Consider the following 18,126-nt stretch of genomic DNA (forward strand, 5'->3'; position numbering starts at 1 on the left):
CCCGCTGCCAAGAGGTGAATTTAGATAGCAACCCAGGTGCTGGTGCTTATTGCGCTCCCCACCGTTCGGTCACCTCGTGGGGTTATTTTTAGTTGGACGTGATGCGGGGGCATTTCAGCCCTATTTTGAAGATCGCACACGGGGAAGCGGACAAAGGGTAACGTGCGCTAGCGGTACGGTTCCTCCCTCACTGTGTGAAAAGAAGTACGTTGGTATTCAATTCTTCCAATTTTGTGTGCAAAAATAGCGCCTTTCGCGTGGGCTCCTCTGGATACTCCACGAATGAAAATCATTGTGCCCAAAAATTATACGCACGGCGTGTGCGCCCCGTTTTAGAGGGCTAAAAAAGGCGCTTCTTTATTTCAACCGGCCGGATGGCGCCATTCCCGCGTGTGAAATTTCTTGTAAGGTATTAAACAGTTACTAATACAGTGTGTTTTTGTTAAAACAGAAGTTTTGTTTTACATACATGTGTATACGCTATATACGCAGATACAACACGTGCATATACATATATATGTATATATATACATATATATATACGTATGCACAGTACATGTGGGATTCATGAAAGAGTGGTGGAGAGGAGAGGGAGATGAATATTTTTGCTGGAGTTACTAAAGAGGGATGCTTTTATACACAGAATTTTGCGTAATTTCAAATATTAAACAAGATATATATAAACATGTCTAAAAATACATGTAAAGGTATTCAAAAATATAGAATGACATATTTAAAAATGGTTATATACAAATTGTAAATTGAAACAGTACAATCAAATACACCCCGTTTTGTAGAAAAAAGTGGAAAAAAATTCAGAGAAAAGAACAAAAGTGTACTGGATTGCGTTGAAGTACGAGGAATTTTTTTGAGGGACAATAAAAATATACCCTACAGTTGGAAAGAGACAGACTACGATACAGACGTGGTGTTACAAAACAGGCGTGGTACTACAAAAGAAGCATACTGCGAAATGGACACACAACCAACTGGGCGCGCCGCAAAATGGGCGCACTACATCATAGGGGCGCGTTGCAAAGGTGGGAGCAGCAAAACGGCTGCTGAGCGAAGTGGGGGGGCTGCAAAAGCAGCGGTGTTGAGAAACGTTTGCGGTTCAAAATGAGCACTACAAAATGAGTGCTGCAAAACGCGCACTGCAAAACGCGCACTGCAAAACGCGCACTGCAAAACGCGCACTGCAAAACGCGCACTGCAAAACGCGCACTGCAAAACGCGCACTGCAAAATGAGCGCTACAAAACGCGTCTACAAAAAATGGAAACAACTCGGCGAAGCCTCAGCTCTTCTCATAGTGCTTCTTCATGGGGCCCCAAAAAGGCTCGGGGTTCAGCAAAGTGAACAGCTTCACATTATCAGCATTTTCCTTACGATTGACAGAAATGTCAATATTGTCAATGGTCGAATTTTTTTTAAAAAATTCATACGACAAAAGTTTCTCCCTCAACTTTTCATCCTTTATGGTATTTATGGAATATACTTTTTTGGGGCTCTCTTCCGTGGCTTCGTTTTTCTTACCACTCAGAGTACTCAATTCTTCCTTCTTCGTTTCCACAGCATCTGGAATTCTCTTTTTGGAATTAACTTTATAAATAATGGCACGAAAGATGTCCATAAAGACGCTGTTAGGAGCATTTGTCTTGACACTATCTGGGTCCTTGTGGAAATACGAAACTTCATAATTCAAATTCAGCAATGCATTCACGAACAGCTTTCTAGAGATGGAGCAAAGTCTAAAATTTCTAAACAGGTCTGGCAAATTATAATACAATGGGATGTTTATTTCCTGCTTTAGGCACCTAAAATTTATTAATATTCTATCCCTCGATTTTATGGTGTTTAAATTGTAGTCTTGCAAATTTTCCAATAACGATATACACGTGTGGATAAACTCAACATTGTGCAACTTTCCGATGTAGATGGGGCCGCCTATCAGTATTTCTCCTCCGCACTCCGCGCACTTGTTGGAAATGGTCAATTTGCTGCTTTTGTATTTATTCGCTATGGCGGGATTGCTCTGCGTTGCTCGGCCCTTGGGGGATGGCCCCCCAGTCGCGTCGGCAGTCGCGTCGGCGGTAGTGTTACCAGCTATGTCACATGCCGCGTTTCCTGCCGCGTTTCCAGCCGCGTTGCCAGCCACCTCTCCCGCATTTTGAGTGTGCTCGCTGTGCTCAGTATTTTCCATATTGTCCGCGTCCTCCCCATTGGTCTGTCGTTCAAAATTTTCTTCATTCCCTAGCGCGTTATCATATGGTACCTTGTCAGCCGTGTTATCCCCGTCCTCCACATTCTCCGCCGTATCCCCATCAGTCGCGTCATCCGCAAGGTCTCCACCTGGGGCTTTTTCCTTTCCATGAGCATGCTTATTAGTATCATTCGAATGGGTTAACTGTGCATTTGGAGAATCTCCTACCACGTGGACTTCCTCCTCCTCCTTCTTCTCCCCCTCCTTATGCTTGTTCTGTCTCCACCTCTTGTAGCACCTCCTATTATCCGCTCCTGCCATATTCCTATCCTTTTTCGACGCCAAGGGGTTGATATAAAAGCTGGAACAATTGTTGCATTGGTAAACCATCCCACTATCGGTGCAGAGGTCCTTTGTCTGCAAAGCATCATCGATGACTTGTACTAAGATGCGAATGTAAAAATCAATGTTAAGTGACGAATATGGAATAACACATTTCTTATACTTCGAGGCGATCGTTTTTATTTTGTAAAACAACACCCTTATGCTATACTCCTTATTGTAATGAACTCTCTTGCTAAATATCATGCTGTTGTATTTGTAAAAAGAAACGTCTGGGAATTTTCCATTCAATACCCTCATATCTGTGTTGGTTATTAAGATGAAGAAATTGCTCCTTCCATATTTTAGGCAGCTTTCCAGGTACTCTATGGACGATCCGTAAGGGTCTATGTCGATTATATCGAACATGTACCTTTCCGTGAGTTTGCTCCTTTGGATAATTTCATCCATCATGCTTTCGCTCAGGGGGGTTTTCTCGCCTGAGTTTTGCGTGGCCCCCAAGGGGTTCGTCTCGCCGCTGTGCGTTCCACTGTTTGCTCCGCTGTGCATTCTACTGTTTTCCTCCCCCTTTGCTTCCCCCCCATTTGCTGCCCCCTGCACGGAGCCACTCCCCGCTTCTACCGCTTCTACCGCTTCTGCCCCTTCTGCCCTTTCCGCGTACACCGCTCCTTCGTGCGCCTCGTCCAGCATATCAATTTTGGTGAAGTCCTCCTCATTGCTGGAGAACGCAGTGGAGTCACTGTCCTCCAAATGATGGTGATCCTCAATAGGTTTACCTTTCGAGCCTACGTTACTCCTACCGTTGTTACCGTGTTTATTACCGTTATTATGGTGCGGGGGGTTGTCAATGCGATTGTCCTCCTTAACCTCGTTGTTGCCCCTGGCTCTATTGTAATTCGTTATATATTTTAAAAACTTCAAAGCTTCCTTAAAGTAGTCATTATAATCGGTAATGCTGTTGACGTAGGTAAAACCGACATCCAATTTTTTGGTGTTTCTCTTCTTCGAATAAATATTGTCCACATTAAGGATGTTCATAACGCTATTTGCATCATTACATAGAATTGTATACTTCTCCTTATTAATTTGATTTCTTTTGAAATTTCTCCTTATCTGTTTACAGGCATATTTGTCAATATCATTTGCAATGATGTGGTTTATGGTTTCTCTTAATTCCTTCACATACCTTATGCTCCTTATTCCGCTTGCACTTAACAACTCGACGACGTTAAATCCTCTGAATAGGATTTTTCCGTTGTCCTTATTTTTATTTTTTAAATATATTTCTAATGCTTTTATCAAAATAATGCTCATGTCACGATTAAACACCTGGGCCTTGTTGTAAAAAATGTGGTTACTCTTGTTTTTTATTTTCACACTTCCTTCAAATATGTATTTGCTATTTTCGTTGTAGAACGGGGTTCCTCCTCCTCCCCCGCCTCCTCCTTCTTCTACTCCTCCTCCTTTTCTCTTTCCATTATTTCCAAAGCTGTTCCTTTTATTTGGCCTATTATATTTTTTGTGAAAATGGTTTTTATTCTCTTCAACGAATTTCCTTTTACGCTTATCATTATTGTTCACTTCATTCGTAGTTCCTATCATTTTTTTTTTTTTTTTTTAATGAAGCGTGCAGTTCAGGTGTGTGTGCTCGACGTACGGACAATGGAATGCACAGCACAAATGCGTTCAATCCGGTGCAAAATCGCAAGTGCAGATGGCGTGCAAGTGTGTATGCGTACTGAACGAAGGTGCTTCCGTTTTATATGGTATGTGCTTGCTAGGCGTAAACACGTGCGAATGGAGAAATATGTGCGTACGTAACATACAGGCGTTGTAACGACGTGCTATACAAATGTGTATTGCGAATACCTTCTGTGGGGTTGCTTATCAGTACGTACTAAGCAAGTGGAGGTACAGTGCGTGCTGCGCGTGGGTACTACACCAGGGCTCATTATAAACGGGCGATGCGTACGCGATGAGTGTGCTACGTGTATGCGATGAGTGTGCTACGTGTATGCGATGTGTATGCGGCGTGTATGCTACGTGTATGCGATGCGTGGTGAATAGGTGCTTCGTGTGCGGGCGTCAAGTGCGTGCTGAACTCATAAACTGCTTTAAGTACGGTACGCATACACGGACGTACGTGCTGTACACATGAGCGGCTCATACATACTACAAATTTGCATTATAAATAAATGCAAAAAAAAAAAAAAAAAAAATGTATGCATGTGCTATATGGATGTATGAACAGATACGTAGATTAAAGTACTTTTTCTGAAGGCATTTCGTTCTCATAATTTCTACACCTTTGCTTTCATTAAAAAAAAAAAAAAAAAAAGGCAAAATAAAATACGTATTACGATAACATCATCATATAAACAGTTCACTCATTTTTTATTTTCTTTGGTGGAAGCGCTCCGCGCATATACGAATTGTACATGTAATATTATAGTAAAAGGTATGGATGCTTTATTTATGTTCTGTTCATCATGCTTACTCTACTACTTTTTATTTTTTACTTGGAAAAAAACAAAAAATAGCGTTTTCCTCTTTGCATTGTTAAACACGAACATTTTCAAAAAGTTTTGGCAAAGCGAAATGGAACATGAAATGAAAAAGTTGCATACGTACGTATATATGTACAGTTCGTTTATGCATACAAATTTTTGCTAAAGTATATATCACTAAGTGAAGAAAAGGAAAAAACAAAAATGGGCTCTTTTTTGTAAAAGTTTTGGGTTTTTCAATTGGATGTTATTATCATCTTGTGGCCTTTTCTTAATATATTTCCGCTTTCAACATTCTTATGTCATTTTTTTTTTGTGAATTCTCCTTTCACTTTTTGCGACTTGATTTGTTTCTTTACAGCAGAACTTACTCCGCTTGAAATGTAGCACTTTGGAAAAACAAAAAGCGCTTTCGTTTTGTGTTTTTGTGTTTATTTAGGGGCTTCTCTTTATTGCCGTTTTGATGTTTAACATTACGTGGCTATATTTTTCTATAATGTTGACGTTCCCTTTTTTGGGGGTTTTTTAAAAATATTTTTTTTTATTTTACATATAAAGATATGAAGTGCGTGTTGCCGATTGTTGTGGCTAGTTTTGCTTTATGATAGCCATTGCGTAATATACGTGCAACGTATACATTTTATTACGTGCATCACATTGTGATATATTATATGTTACCTTTTTACGCATCTTTTTTATATTTGTTTGCCCCCTTTTTTATTATATATAAAATGAAAGAGAGGAAAAGCTTTTTTTTTTTTTTTTCGCATTCTCGTGGCAGGTTGGCATTATTTGGTATGCTTATATGCGCATCGCTTTTTATGCGCCATTTCGTGCGAACAAAAAAAAAAGCAACGGATTCCGAAAACGCTTGGTACACCTATTTATGCACAAAGGGATTAGAAAGTTGCGCATACTAACTTGTTATCCCTTTTATAATGGGAAATACCTCTTTTAAAGGTAAATTAAAAAAAATGATACAATTCTTCATCTTATAACGCTTTATTATTTTCTTGGCGCCTTAAATTTTTATGCGAAAAAGGAAATAGGTGCAAAACGAATGTTACATGCCGGGGGACGTTCAAGGGAAAACACTAATGGCTACATATGCTATATATGCGTTATGCCCATATGGTATGATAAAAATGCAAGAAAAAAAAACGGTGGCTCATTCGGCAGCGCACTATATTACGGAAACGGCTTATACAACGCCTTCACCATCTCGATAAGTATCGCATTACGCGTGTATTATTTGTGCCTACGGAGTATTTTACGTATATGTGGCGCCATCCCATTTAAGTGGAAAAGGCGACGCCCCACCAAATGTTCACGGGAAATTGCAATTTTTCCCCTCTTTAAAGGTATTCTCTCATTTAAAAAAAAAAAAAAAATACATACATACGTGCGCAGCGAATTAACGCAGCAAATTTAAATTGCAGAAGTTAACTGTTCCCATTTTTACGCTTAAAAAAAAAAAATTAACGCACGCACGTATGCCGCGAACGTTACGCCCAAATGGGCAACCTGTTGACCTCCTCCAGCAGTGTGTTTTTGCCCATGCCCACGTAAGCATACATTCGTGCAGATACGCGTAGCATTTTTTAAACTTAAAAAGGAGTTATTATATAGTACTTGCAGAATTGGCTAATCAGCGCATAATGGGAAGGGGCAAAAAAATAATATCGTTCAACCGTCGCCGGCAACTGTAACGATTTGCTTAAGCTTGACAGACAACCCTTAGCAGAAAAAAATGCCCAGTGAGTGACAAAACTGGTGTTAGCCTGTTTGCGCAAAAATGCTCCCTTATGATTGCGCAAAAGTGCCCCATTATTATCGCGCTACCTACTCGCATAACCCATTCGTTGTTCTTTTATAAAAAAGTAGCCATGCCCCCAAATTATCGAAACCTCCCGTATTACATTTTACATGTAATGAAATAACCCCCCCAAGGGTGTACTACAAACGACTTTGCACTTTGTTGATAAATCAAATGGGGAAGGAAAATCGAAGGGCATGTGGAAAAAGCACACTGCTGAAAAGGAGTGTATGTCTTCTTTCTCTCCTCAGTTTTAGCTGCATCCTTGTTTGTGCTCCCCCCCTTTTTTTTTTTTTTTTTTCCACCGCATGATTGTGCCATTTTTTTGAACCACGGGAACCCCCCAAGCTGGGCTGTCCACCTGGATAATTACACCGCGGCAGGTCACAATTAATTCGCGCATGCAGGCAAAAATGTGCGAAATGTGCGAACAGTTGGTATACACACATGTACATGCGTGCGTATGTATAATTATGCACACATATACATGCATGTGCGTACTGCCACGTAGCAGCGAGTTTAACTGTGCGGCACAAATATAATAGCCATTCGTCAAATTCGTGTGCCGTACGCCCCCTTTGCAAATGGAAGTCTTTACATTATGCGCGCTTAAGCTCTCCTTTTTCGACAAACAAGGAATTGTAAAAAAAAAAAAAAAACAAACAAACAAACAAACAAACAAACAAACAAACAAACAAACAAACAAACAAACAAACAAACAAACAAACAAACAAACAAACAAACAAACAAACAGTGATGTGATTTTCCTTTGAAAAAAAATAACCTCCAAAGCACTTGAAGTACGCAAGACAAAGAAATTTACCTGTATTATGTGATGCAAGCCCTCCAACACTAACATGTGAGTGTATCCATACACGTATTTGAGAGATATGCCTACGTGCGTGTAAACACACATGTGCGTTATGCCATTTAGGAATCGAGGGTAAAGGAACACAAGCGTAAAAGAGAGCAAAAATGTAAAACCAGTTTTATGTTGTTCTAGTAAGCAAATGACAAACGCTTCGAATAACGGCCAGGGAAAAAAAAAAAAAAAAAGGATGCACGTGCATATAGTACTTATATATTATCCCCCCCGTGTATGTGCAAACGCTCTGTAGCGAAAGTAGTCCCATTTGTGAAAAAAAAAAAAAAAAATGCCGTAAACAATAAGCAAAAGTTCTTTGTGCGTATTCTAGGATTATACATTTCAAATGAAGGAGGGTCGGTTCTCCTTTTTTTTCAATTGTTAAAAGTCTAGGAAAAATAAAAAAAAAAAAAAAAGAGTCATACAATATTAAAACAATTTCATGAAAATGTGAAAAAGGATGAATTTTTTTTTTTTTTTCCGTGGAACATCTTTTCATGTGCTGAAAAAAGGAAAAAGAAAATTAAAGGATTTTGTCACATGAGGGGAATTATGTACTTTATGAATAAAAAGGGAGAAGAAAGCTATTTAATGCTTATTTTTTCCCTTTTTTTCCCTTTTTTCCTCTTTCCCCTTTTTTCCATTTTTGAACCCTTTCTGGCAAACCCCATTTTAATTGCGCTTCCACGAAGCACACATTAAATGGATGTTTCTTCTCTGAGCACACACCGCTTGGGGATACGCCTCAGCCGAACACACACCCAAGGGGTGGGCGTCGACCGAACGTACACCCGGTAGATTCGTTTTAATTAAGAACGGCGCCAAATGGGGACACCCGAACGAGTGCCGTGAGCCTTCTGTTAACACTTTCCCACGCGCGAACGCCTTATGCGCGTGTATACATGTGTATGGGCCTAGCGGGATTCCCACCCACACGTGCATGCGAACGAGCAGCACGCACGTGCCCACCTACATATGTACATTCCTACGTGCGTATGTTCCTACATGCGTACACTCCTACATACGTACCCCCCTACATGAGCACGTTCCTACATGCCTGCATTCCTGTGCGCACAACGCGCGTACGCTCTCCGCACCAAGTTTAAAACTGTGTGCAATTTCGGTTGCGCCCATGCGAAATGATTTCCACGCCCCGCTTGCGCAAAAAAAGCGTTGGCCCCTCTTCCGAACGTATTTAGAGGCGTGTCGAGGGGGAAAACGCACATCGAAGTAGATCCGCAAAGTAGATAAACCACGCGCCGCAAAACAGGGGAACAGTTCCCAACCCGCTGTCGCGAGGCAAAAGGAGCGCAAATGGAAAACACGGCCAAAAAGAAGGCTAACGAAAAGAAAGGGAGAAAAAAAGCGAACGATGTTAAGGAGCGGATACTGAGCGGGCGAGCCGTTCTGTGCTTCGACGAAGAAATTGAGTTCGACAAATGCGGCCCTGTCAGTGCGGACCAGGTTGAGGACACGACAGAAAAGAAGAAAAAAAAAGCAAGTCATGAAAAAGCGAAGAATAATGCTTCGATAGACAGTGCAGAAATAGGCACCCAAAAGAAAGGCCCCAAAAAAAACAAGGAAGGGAAAAACGATGAGTCACACAAAACCTCAAAGGATAAGGAAAAAATCAAGGAAAGAAAAAAAAAAAAAAAAGGCAAAGAAAACGCCAACAGTATTAACAGTAAAGATAATGACGGTGAAGACGAAATTGATATTTACAAAAATGACGACAGAAATGTAGATAAGGATGGCCCGTCAAATTTAAACCAAGAAGATGTGTTTAACGAGGTAGACATCTCCACCAACAGTTCTTCAAGCCCCAGGATTCAGAGAAGTAATATGGAATTGAAAAAAAAAAGTTCTTCCAAATTCATAAAATTACAAAGTAGTAACAACGGTGAAGTGTTGAATGAAGAAAATGACGAACAGCTAAATAAATGGATCGAAACTTTGCCGAATATCAATTCCGAAATAGGAAGCTTACTGAATAATCACCTCCCTTGTTACAACATCCTTAACAATGTTAAAAGAATCAACAAAATAAAAAGCATTGCTTATAATGAGAATGAAAATGAAAATGACGAAATGTTAAATACAATTGAAAAATCTAGTATTATGTTTAATTCGATTAAACTCTCCGCCAAGGAAAAATACATCATCAGGTTCCTCTGCGAAGGGTCTTCCCACACGCTATCCGAGTTGGTCGAGTTATTGTTTTACATCCTCAACAATGACGAATTGGTGCGTGACAAATTCCCTGTAAACACCGCACCCAGTTCTGACAAAGCGGCGGGCAACGCTGCTTTTGCGCTGAACCAAGCGGAGGAGAACCAAAGCGGGCAGGATAGCAACGCACCGCTCAACGCACCGCCCAATGTGCCGCTTAACCGAGGTAACGAAAGCTGGGAAAATCGCGAATGTCACGAAAGTCACGCAAACCAGTGCCACCTATCCATGGACAATTTCTCCGATGAGGAGTACTACTCGGACGATGGCGAGAAGGGGAACTACAACATCCACATCAGCAGGGAGGACCTCCTCTCCAGCATCCCCATTTTACTGAGCAGGAAAAGTCTAGGGGACAATATGAAAAAAATGAATGTCAGCAAAAACGAAAATAACGAAAAGGAGTGTCTATGGGTTTGGGAAAATGACAACTACGACATATTCCCCTCGTACTATAAAGAAATATTTAAATATTTTAAAGAATTCAGAAATAACATGAGCAAAATATATAAAACGTTAATCAAATTAAAAAACTCCATTGTGAGTAAGGACCTACAGAGCATCATCAAAATACATGACTATTTAAATGAGCTGAAGAAGAAACAATATTTCGAATCCGAAAAAAGGTGCAAGAAAATTTTAACTGAGAAAAAAAAAATCATCAAAAAAAAAATGGACATGAAAAAACAAGAAGAAAAGAAAAAAAAAATAGAAGACGCCAAATGTCTGGAAGAAAAAAAAGCCGCAACTGTTACCAAGTTGGATAGCATGGTAGCACAGAATAAGACTGAAGAGAAGAAGCCCAAGCAGCAGAACTTAATACTGTCTTGGCTGACAATGAAAAAAAATCAGGCAGTAAGTGCCGCCAATTCGAATGAGAACTCAGAGCAAGTCGTTAAATACCCAATTGCCAATGTCCTCAGTTTTAACGAGGCCCTACGGGACAAACTGATGGAAGCCCAAAACCAGCTACCCATAAGTATGAGCGCGCGAGGTTGTTCCGTCTCCACGGTGTGGGGAGAACTCCCCCATATGTGCTGAGCTGTTAAGCGGTCATATGGACTATTGGCGAATAACTCTCCGCAGATGAGTCATCACTCGTTCTAGAGTACTCCCCTGCGCATTTGCCAAGTTGCAGGCGCTTCTCACTAGTGTGCACACACTCACATGCTTCTTCTTCCCCCCATTTGCAGTCACGTGCAACCGAAAGGGCGCCAAGGAATCGAGTCGCTTATTTAAGGGCAATTGCGCTTTGGGTATGACACAAAGGGGAAACGATAAGAGAAATGAAAGGAAAAAAATGAGGGAAAGAGTCTTCAAATAGAATTACACTCCTCCTTATGTACAAACGCACAGACGAATGCGCTCCCCACTTTGTTTATTTACCACATTCACACTATACCCGTCATGCCTCTTTTTTCCAACCCGCCCCTCCACGCAGATAAGCAGAAACTTCTCGCGGACTACGAGAAGATATGCGGAAGTCACAAAAGGACAGTTGTGGATTACTTCAAAGTATACGGTGCGTTAAGCAGGGGGCGCGCTCAGCGATATGAACATGCACGCGGGGTGGTGCACAGATGCGTAGTTTCGTAGTTGCGTAGATGCATACGTGAGAACGTGTGCCCGTTTTGAATAACCCCCACAGAACATTCTTACAAGTGTTTTTCTTTTTTCCATGCCGTAATGCCACTCCACATTTCGCACGTTCCTCCCACCCCTGCAGTGGACAATAAAGAATTCTTTGAGGAAATCCCGTCGGTTGACAGCATTGATGGGAGCAAGATAATCACACAGGTGAAGAGAATTGCGAATATGCCTACATACATGAAATTATTGCTACGTGTAATTCTTTGCTACGGAAATTTTACCACCAACTTGGAAGAACTGCTTCACATTTCCTTTTCCCTTTTTTTTTTTCCGACGGTTCACATGCAGAATGAAAAGGGAGTGAGGTCCAAGCTTTGGGAAGACAACGAATTTTACTCCAAGCTGAAAAACTCGGACTACATCAGGAGCTTTTACTTTTACGACAATTCGTGGACAAGGCCATACATGTCCCTCCTCGTGCATAAAGTTTTAGACGTAATAAATCAATTTTGCTATTTATTCTTTTGCGCCATTCGTACCGATTATTTTTAAGAACGTCGTTTTGGGGAACGGTTCGCTAGATGGCCTTGCTTTCTACGGAACGCATTACTTTTCATGTGCATATGCCCCCAAATGTGTGCCCCGCACACAACGCCGCCATCACCGCTACGATCACCACCGACTTTTGCCCTTCAGGACAACATAAATTTGCTCCCCTTTTATTACCACGATGATATGGAATATGAAAATGACACGAATGAAGATTACTACGAGAAGTTTGAAACGATCGACCTTACGACGGAGAATGAGGAAAACGAAACGGTAGGTTTTGCGCAAGGGGAGTTCTTCCCCCTGCGTGTTGATGTATGATCGAAGGGGTAGTGAATACGTAAACGCGTCGGTATGCGTTGGCATGCGTTGGCATGCGTTGGCATGCAGTGGCGATCGCGCACTCCCACTTCACTCCCCCGCTGCCCTCTCCCACTGGCCTCTCCTCTCAATGGCAACCTTCCAACATCTGCAGGAAAGCGACGGAAGCTCCCAAGACATGTTCATCGTCCCAGATAATGAGCTAAACAGGGACATCGACATAACGCCCATAACAATACCTACCAGTCAGGATATTCACTTCTTCTCTTTGTTTAATTGGGAGTGGACATTCGAAGGGAACCCCAAGCGGAACTACAACAGTAAGTGGTTCAACGAAGGGAAAAAAAGGAACGTCTCCAAATGATAAAATGGAAATACCCACGAGAGAAGTGCATTTGGGGGTGAATTCCCACGCCCTTTTGTTGGACAGAAAAAAAAAAAATATATTATTTTTATTTCTTTTATATACTCATTTATTTCCCCCCGTTTCACCTCGCTAGTAATTAACAAAAACACGTGGAAGGAGTTCAACCTGATATATAAGGAGAACATTTACGGATGCCAGTACATGTCTTGGGGAAGTAATCACCACCGATTTTTCTCCCTACGTTTTTCCACCACGCGTTTGCCATTTTTGTTGCTAATTTGGGCTAATTTGTACCAAATCATATCCGCGCCTCTCTCCAACGTGTGCATATTTTTTCCACCCCATTTGGCAGAAGAGAACAACCCCTTCATATACCTCTCCGAAAGGAACAATCCGAAGAACACTCTGGACAACTATGACATTAAGAAATTAATAAAGGTGAGTGAGCAGCACTAGGTTACATCGCGCAAGGATAAGTACTTACAGCTGTGCGTTACAGTGTGTGTATTTTTTTTTTTCCATGCTGCAATTATTCCTGTGCGCACATTTTTCCTTTTTTTTTTGAAGCATTCTCATGGAAAGGCAACGAAGAAGGATGTCCTAGTGGACCAGTTCAAGCTCAAGTGAGATTAGCCTTAACTTTTGCAATTCGCCAGTGCAATTTTATGCAACCGCTTCACCAATTCGACGTTGTTTTTATTTTTCCTCCTAGAAATGAGCACCTAACGAAGGCGGACACGGAGCGGAAGTTCAAGACTTATTTGGTGTACAAAAAGTGCGAGGATAACAGAAAGGTACTAATTACCTTTGACATGTACAGACGGAGGGGGGAAGTTTCCCCATGGGAACACCCACATCAGGGTGTGTCTAACACGGGCGATTTGAACGGCACAAGGAATTCACCCCCCCTCTTTTGTTTTTTAATTCTCCTACAGTGTGTTCATCAGCACGTCGTTTATTTTGTGTTTACCTTTTTTTTTGTTTTTCCCGCAGAAATGGATGGCCTCGGAAGAAGGAATTAAATTATTTAAGAACGAGCAACTGCTGACCAAAATTTATGACATCCGCAAAAGAAAGCTAAACCTAATTACACAAAAAATGGAACAAGTGAAGAGACAAAAACGGATGGACAGGGAAAATTTAAAAAAGGAAGAGAAAATAAAAAGGAAAGAAAAATCAAATCAAGAAAAATTAGCAAGTAAGGACAACGTGAAAAAGGAAGAAGCAGTAAAGGACCCAGAAAAATTGGAAAAGAAGGAAACGATGACGAAGAAGGAGGCGGCAAATATTGTCCAAAAGTTATCTTCAAGTAGCTCCCTGACTGGTAGCAAGAAAGTGAAGAAGTGATCAAAAGGTGCAATCATATGTGAAGGCAAAATGGGAACTTACAAAAATTGCTTCACCAAAAAAAAGGGGAAAAAATGTACCTCCATATGGTTGGCTCGGACAGATAAAGCAAAAGCGTACACAAATGGGAATGACAAAATGGTGTAATTTTTTTTTAACTTACACATTGTTATCCTAAACGAAATAGCCTTATGAGGATGGACACCCAGAAGAATAATTTACAGTTACATTATTCTTCTGTTTAGGTGTTTTTTTTTTTTCATAAAAAGTTACTAAGAGGGACAAAACTTAAAATGTGTTTTATCGCGTTACTGCTTTCACACGTCCTGATTAATTAAACACATTTTTTCTTCAATTTTAATTTATATGCATAAAATTTATAAATAAGTTTTGTACATTTTTTTTTTTTTTTTTCTCCCTTTTTTTGACATGGGTATATTTACACAATTGTCATATATATCCCCCTTTTGGCGTTTAAATTGTAAAATTTTACACCTTTTTTTAAATAACATCGTGAATTTTTTTTTTCTTTCCTACTTTCATCAGCATTAGCAGCACCAACTTACATTTCTTTGCCAACTTCTTAACATTGTGATGATGACATAAACACAATTAGCTTTCATTTGCACATCTCCCCTTCGAATTTGAGTATGCGGACGCAACGGTGGATACGCAAACACGCAAAAATATGCAAAAATGGTACGCGTGTGTTGCGATGGGCTGCCCAGTTTGCGAAGTCGGCTAGGAGTGTTCATTCGTTTCTTTTTTTCTTTTTTATTCCTTTTTTTCTTTCTTTTTTTTTTTTGCACCTCCACGTGTATGAAAATGCGATAGTGACGAACGCGCGTCAGTAGATGGCAAACCGAAGGATACACCTGCGGCAGTGCGCATATTCGTCTTAGCTCCTCCCCACCCCAGGGTGAAAGCAAAGATTGCCTATTTGCTTGTTTACATATTTGCTTTTTTTTTTTATTTTATTCTTTTTTCCCATATTTCCCGCATTGTCTCCCTCCCGTATGCGACCAGGCGACCATTTCTACCCCATGCGAACGAAATGATGGAAAAAAACATCCTCAACAAGTACAAGAGCTTCTTCAATTTTGTTAACACCGTGAAAAATACGGCAGAGAAGGAAAAGGCCCTGCAGTATAGCCAACATTTGTACTTAAAAAACATATCAAGGAGCAACTATAACGTTAAAAATAATGTCGATCAGATTTATGACAATAAGCTTTTCCTCAAGTACTGGATGAGGAAGAAAAGGCCTGGGGCCAGAAACTGAGAGAACAGCAGAGAATAGCGGGAAATTTCGAGCTAATTTTTTGCCAATAAATATACAAACGCTTGAAAAACGCATGAAAATTTTCACTTAGTTGAACATTGTGACCACTGCGCCTGCAAGAAAAACCACAAAGGGTTAGCGAAGACGCGTCTCACCAAGGTGAAAATTAATTATCCAAGAAAATGCACCCACACTTTGTGCATAGCGTAACACATTTTTCGTACAGCGTTTCCCCTTCAGTTGCGATTCCTTCATTTGGGTGAGAAGATTTGCCAAAAAAAAAAAAAAAAAAGTATGAAATTGCTTTCCTCTTGTGTAGGAACGTGCCTTCACGCCGTAGAGGACCGACCTCCTGTAGGCGCGCGTGTTAGTTCCCCTCCGCAGTTTTTTTTTTTTTTTTTCAATTCTCATCATTTTTCACCACTTTTTATAATTCTTCACGATGCCTTATCACTATTCACCACCTTTTATCATCCTTCACCATTTTCACCTCTTTCACCGTTTTTTTTTCGTGCGTGCAAATGGGCACGCTTGCACACGTAAGCGGAACTAGCAAAGGGCCAACTCGCCAATCGCCGATTGGTCAAATTTCTATGTAGCCATAAAAGGCGAAAAACGCTTGACGCACATAACATTTCAACTTTGGGAAAAAATAATTCCTATTTTGAGCAATTTAATTTTTTTTTTTTTAAATGCCACAATAAGCGCGGTTTGCATATTAATGCCGCTTTTGACACGCACATTATATCGTCGCTGTCGTGGTCGTTGGTTTTTTTTTTTTTTTTTGAAAGACAAGAGATGCTACACATGTGGTCGCATGATGAGAGCGTGTACGTTTTTAATCAGCCAAGTGTAGAAATAACATTCCTGGTAAATAAGTTCTTACGATCGAGCACTTGCCATTATACATGTTTAAGCGTTTTCAATTTTCAACTTTTCTTTTTTCACATCATTTTATTTCTTCTTACACTTATGCGAAATCGTCAAAAAAAAAAAAAAAAAATAGCATCACATTCGATAAAGCAGAAACATGAGGAGATAAGCAAAGAAAAGCAATTCCTTCAATTTGCACATTCGTGTAGAGTCCCTTTTTTTGAAAACCACATGAAAAAGGGAAAATAACCATGTATGTTCGTTATGCTTTTCTTTTTCTTCCTTTTTTTTTATAAAAAAGGTAAGAAACATTCTTCAACCCTTTTGTGCAAAAATAGTGTGCAAAGTATGGCGGATTTTGTGCCAATCGAAATAATTCTATGAGAAATTTTTACGAAAAAAAAAAAAAAATTCCTTTATACATACTGCGCATATATACACTTATGCACATGCGTACATTTTTTGAATTCTACAATTTCCGAAAATGGAAAAAAAAAGTTTTAAGGTGCGTATATACATCAAATTGTTTGCATAATCCTTTCCTTTCTTTTTTTTCCAATTTCTCTGCTTTCACATTTCATTTCTGACCTTTTTTTCTGCATTTTTTTTTATCGTAAAATTTTTATATTTTCCTTTACCAGAGGAGTACATGGTCGTTTTTTTTTTTTTTTTTTTCCCTGCTCGCGGGAATTTGTTTTATTTATATATAAGACATGCAAAAATAAAGAGGCAACAAAAAAACATGTGAGGCATTTTTGTTTTCCGTACATTTCCCCTGTGTTTTTTCTTTTTCTTCCGACATTAGTTGAACTAATGGGATAATTTTTGTGTGAAACACGTTCTCTTGCTCCAAAGCGGGGGTGGTTCTACTCGTGCTCGCAATTGTGTTAAATTTCCTTCATTTCTGCTGCTTTATTGCGGCCACACTTCTGCCCTGCCGCAGTGCCAGCATATTGCCGATTTCCTGATGCCCTGTTGATGCCGGGGGCCCCCCTTCTCTGCATCAGCGCCGCACTTTTGCCCATTTTTTTTATTTCATTTCCACTCGGCGTGGCCACTTTCACGCAGCTGCTGCATTTTTCGTCTCCTAAGGATAGGAGTGTCCCAAAAAGTACATGTGTACGCTATTCTACGGAATTAAAAACAAAACGTAAAAGATATCTTTTTTTTTTTTTTCACGTACTTCCCTTAGCTTTTTCCCTTTATTCATATTTTTCATGTTCTATAACCGCGCTTTTTTCACAACGCACTTTGTTATCATTTTCTCTATTTTTTATTCGAAATGAAAAAAAAAGAAAAGGCGCATGAAAACAAATTGTGTACTTTTTTTTTTTATCTCCTGAATATATTAACCCTTATATATACATTTTTTTTTTCCCGACGGCTTACGCGAATTCGCCTTTTTTTCATGTTTTTGTGAAAGACCTTTGTTCATATGTACGTATGCACGTATGTATTTATGCATGTATATACGAGCGTATGTACGCATTTCTGCAAAAGCACATTCCTACACTTAGCATTTTTGTGAAATAGGGATTATTTCACAATAGTTAAAAGAACTCTAATTAAATTTTTTTTTTTTTTTATTCCCCTCTGCCTTTTTCTTGTTTCCTTTTTTTTTTTTTTTTTTTTTTGCGCAATTTTATGTAACACTACGTAGCTTCATTCTACTGTGTATTTCGTGCGAAATACCGACAAAAATAATTACGAAGGAAAGAAAAAACGAATGGTGAGACCATTTGGTCAGTTCCCTGTACAGTAAGCAACCACGAGTGTTTAGCGAACAATTTGCACATTTATGCGTAAGCAAATTCAAAAAAATGAAATAAAAAAAAA

General features: G+C 39.9%; 3 protein-coding genes across 3 annotated transcripts, besides 3 other annotated features; 2 read left to right on the plus strand and 1 right to left on the minus strand.

Moving 5' to 3' along the window:
- The first annotated feature begins 60 nt into the window (after nt 1-60).
- Nucleotides 61-87: a microsatellite.
- A 520-nt stretch (nt 88-607) lies between these two features.
- Nucleotides 608-4,146, minus strand: PVX_122780 (N(2),N(2)-dimethylguanosine tRNA methyltransferase, putative; the record flags this gene model as incomplete). The annotated part of the gene is given in 2 exon segments (XM_001617069.1): nt 608-1,252; nt 1,262-4,146. The coding sequence occupies 1 exon segment, from the start codon at nt 4,144-4,146 to the stop codon at nt 1,297-1,299; it is 2,850 nt and encodes a 949-aa protein (XP_001617119.1). The 3' UTR covers nt 608-1,252; nt 1,262-1,296.
- A 47-nt stretch (nt 4,147-4,193) lies between these two features.
- Nucleotides 4,194-4,213: a microsatellite.
- A 2,893-nt stretch (nt 4,214-7,106) lies between these two features.
- Nucleotides 7,107-7,129: a microsatellite.
- A 1,917-nt stretch (nt 7,130-9,046) lies between these two features.
- Nucleotides 9,047-14,135, plus strand: PVX_122785 (hypothetical protein, conserved; the record flags this gene model as incomplete). Its single annotated transcript, XM_001617070.1, has 12 exons — nt 9,047-10,940; nt 11,155-11,217; nt 11,403-11,483; nt 11,688-11,758; nt 11,900-12,046; nt 12,248-12,373; nt 12,576-12,741; nt 12,922-13,002; nt 13,141-13,226; nt 13,356-13,411; nt 13,501-13,582; nt 13,782-14,135. 12 exons carry the CDS (start codon nt 9,047-9,049, stop codon nt 14,133-14,135), a joined length of 3,207 nt encoding a protein of 1,068 aa, XP_001617120.1.
- Nucleotides 14,136-14,940: 805 nt separating this feature from the next.
- Nucleotides 14,941-15,802, plus strand: PVX_122790 (hypothetical protein, conserved). The gene has a single exon (XM_001617071.1). The coding sequence runs from the start codon at nt 15,190-15,192 to the stop codon at nt 15,415-15,417; it is 228 nt and encodes a 75-aa protein (XP_001617121.1). The 5' UTR covers nt 14,941-15,189; the 3' UTR covers nt 15,418-15,802.
- The last annotated feature ends 2,324 nt before the right edge of the window (nt 15,803-18,126 follow it).

This window comes from Plasmodium vivax, chromosome 14 (genome assembly GCF_000002415.2).
Source record: "Plasmodium vivax chromosome 14, whole genome shotgun sequence".
Classification (NCBI taxonomy): Eukaryota; Apicomplexa; class Aconoidasida; order Haemosporida; family Plasmodiidae; genus Plasmodium; species Plasmodium vivax.

Coding starts and splice junctions, on each gene's coding strand:
- PVX_122790 (XM_001617071.1), top strand. CDS start 15,190: ATGATGGAAAAAAACATCCTCAACAAGTACAAGAGCTTCTTCAATTTT.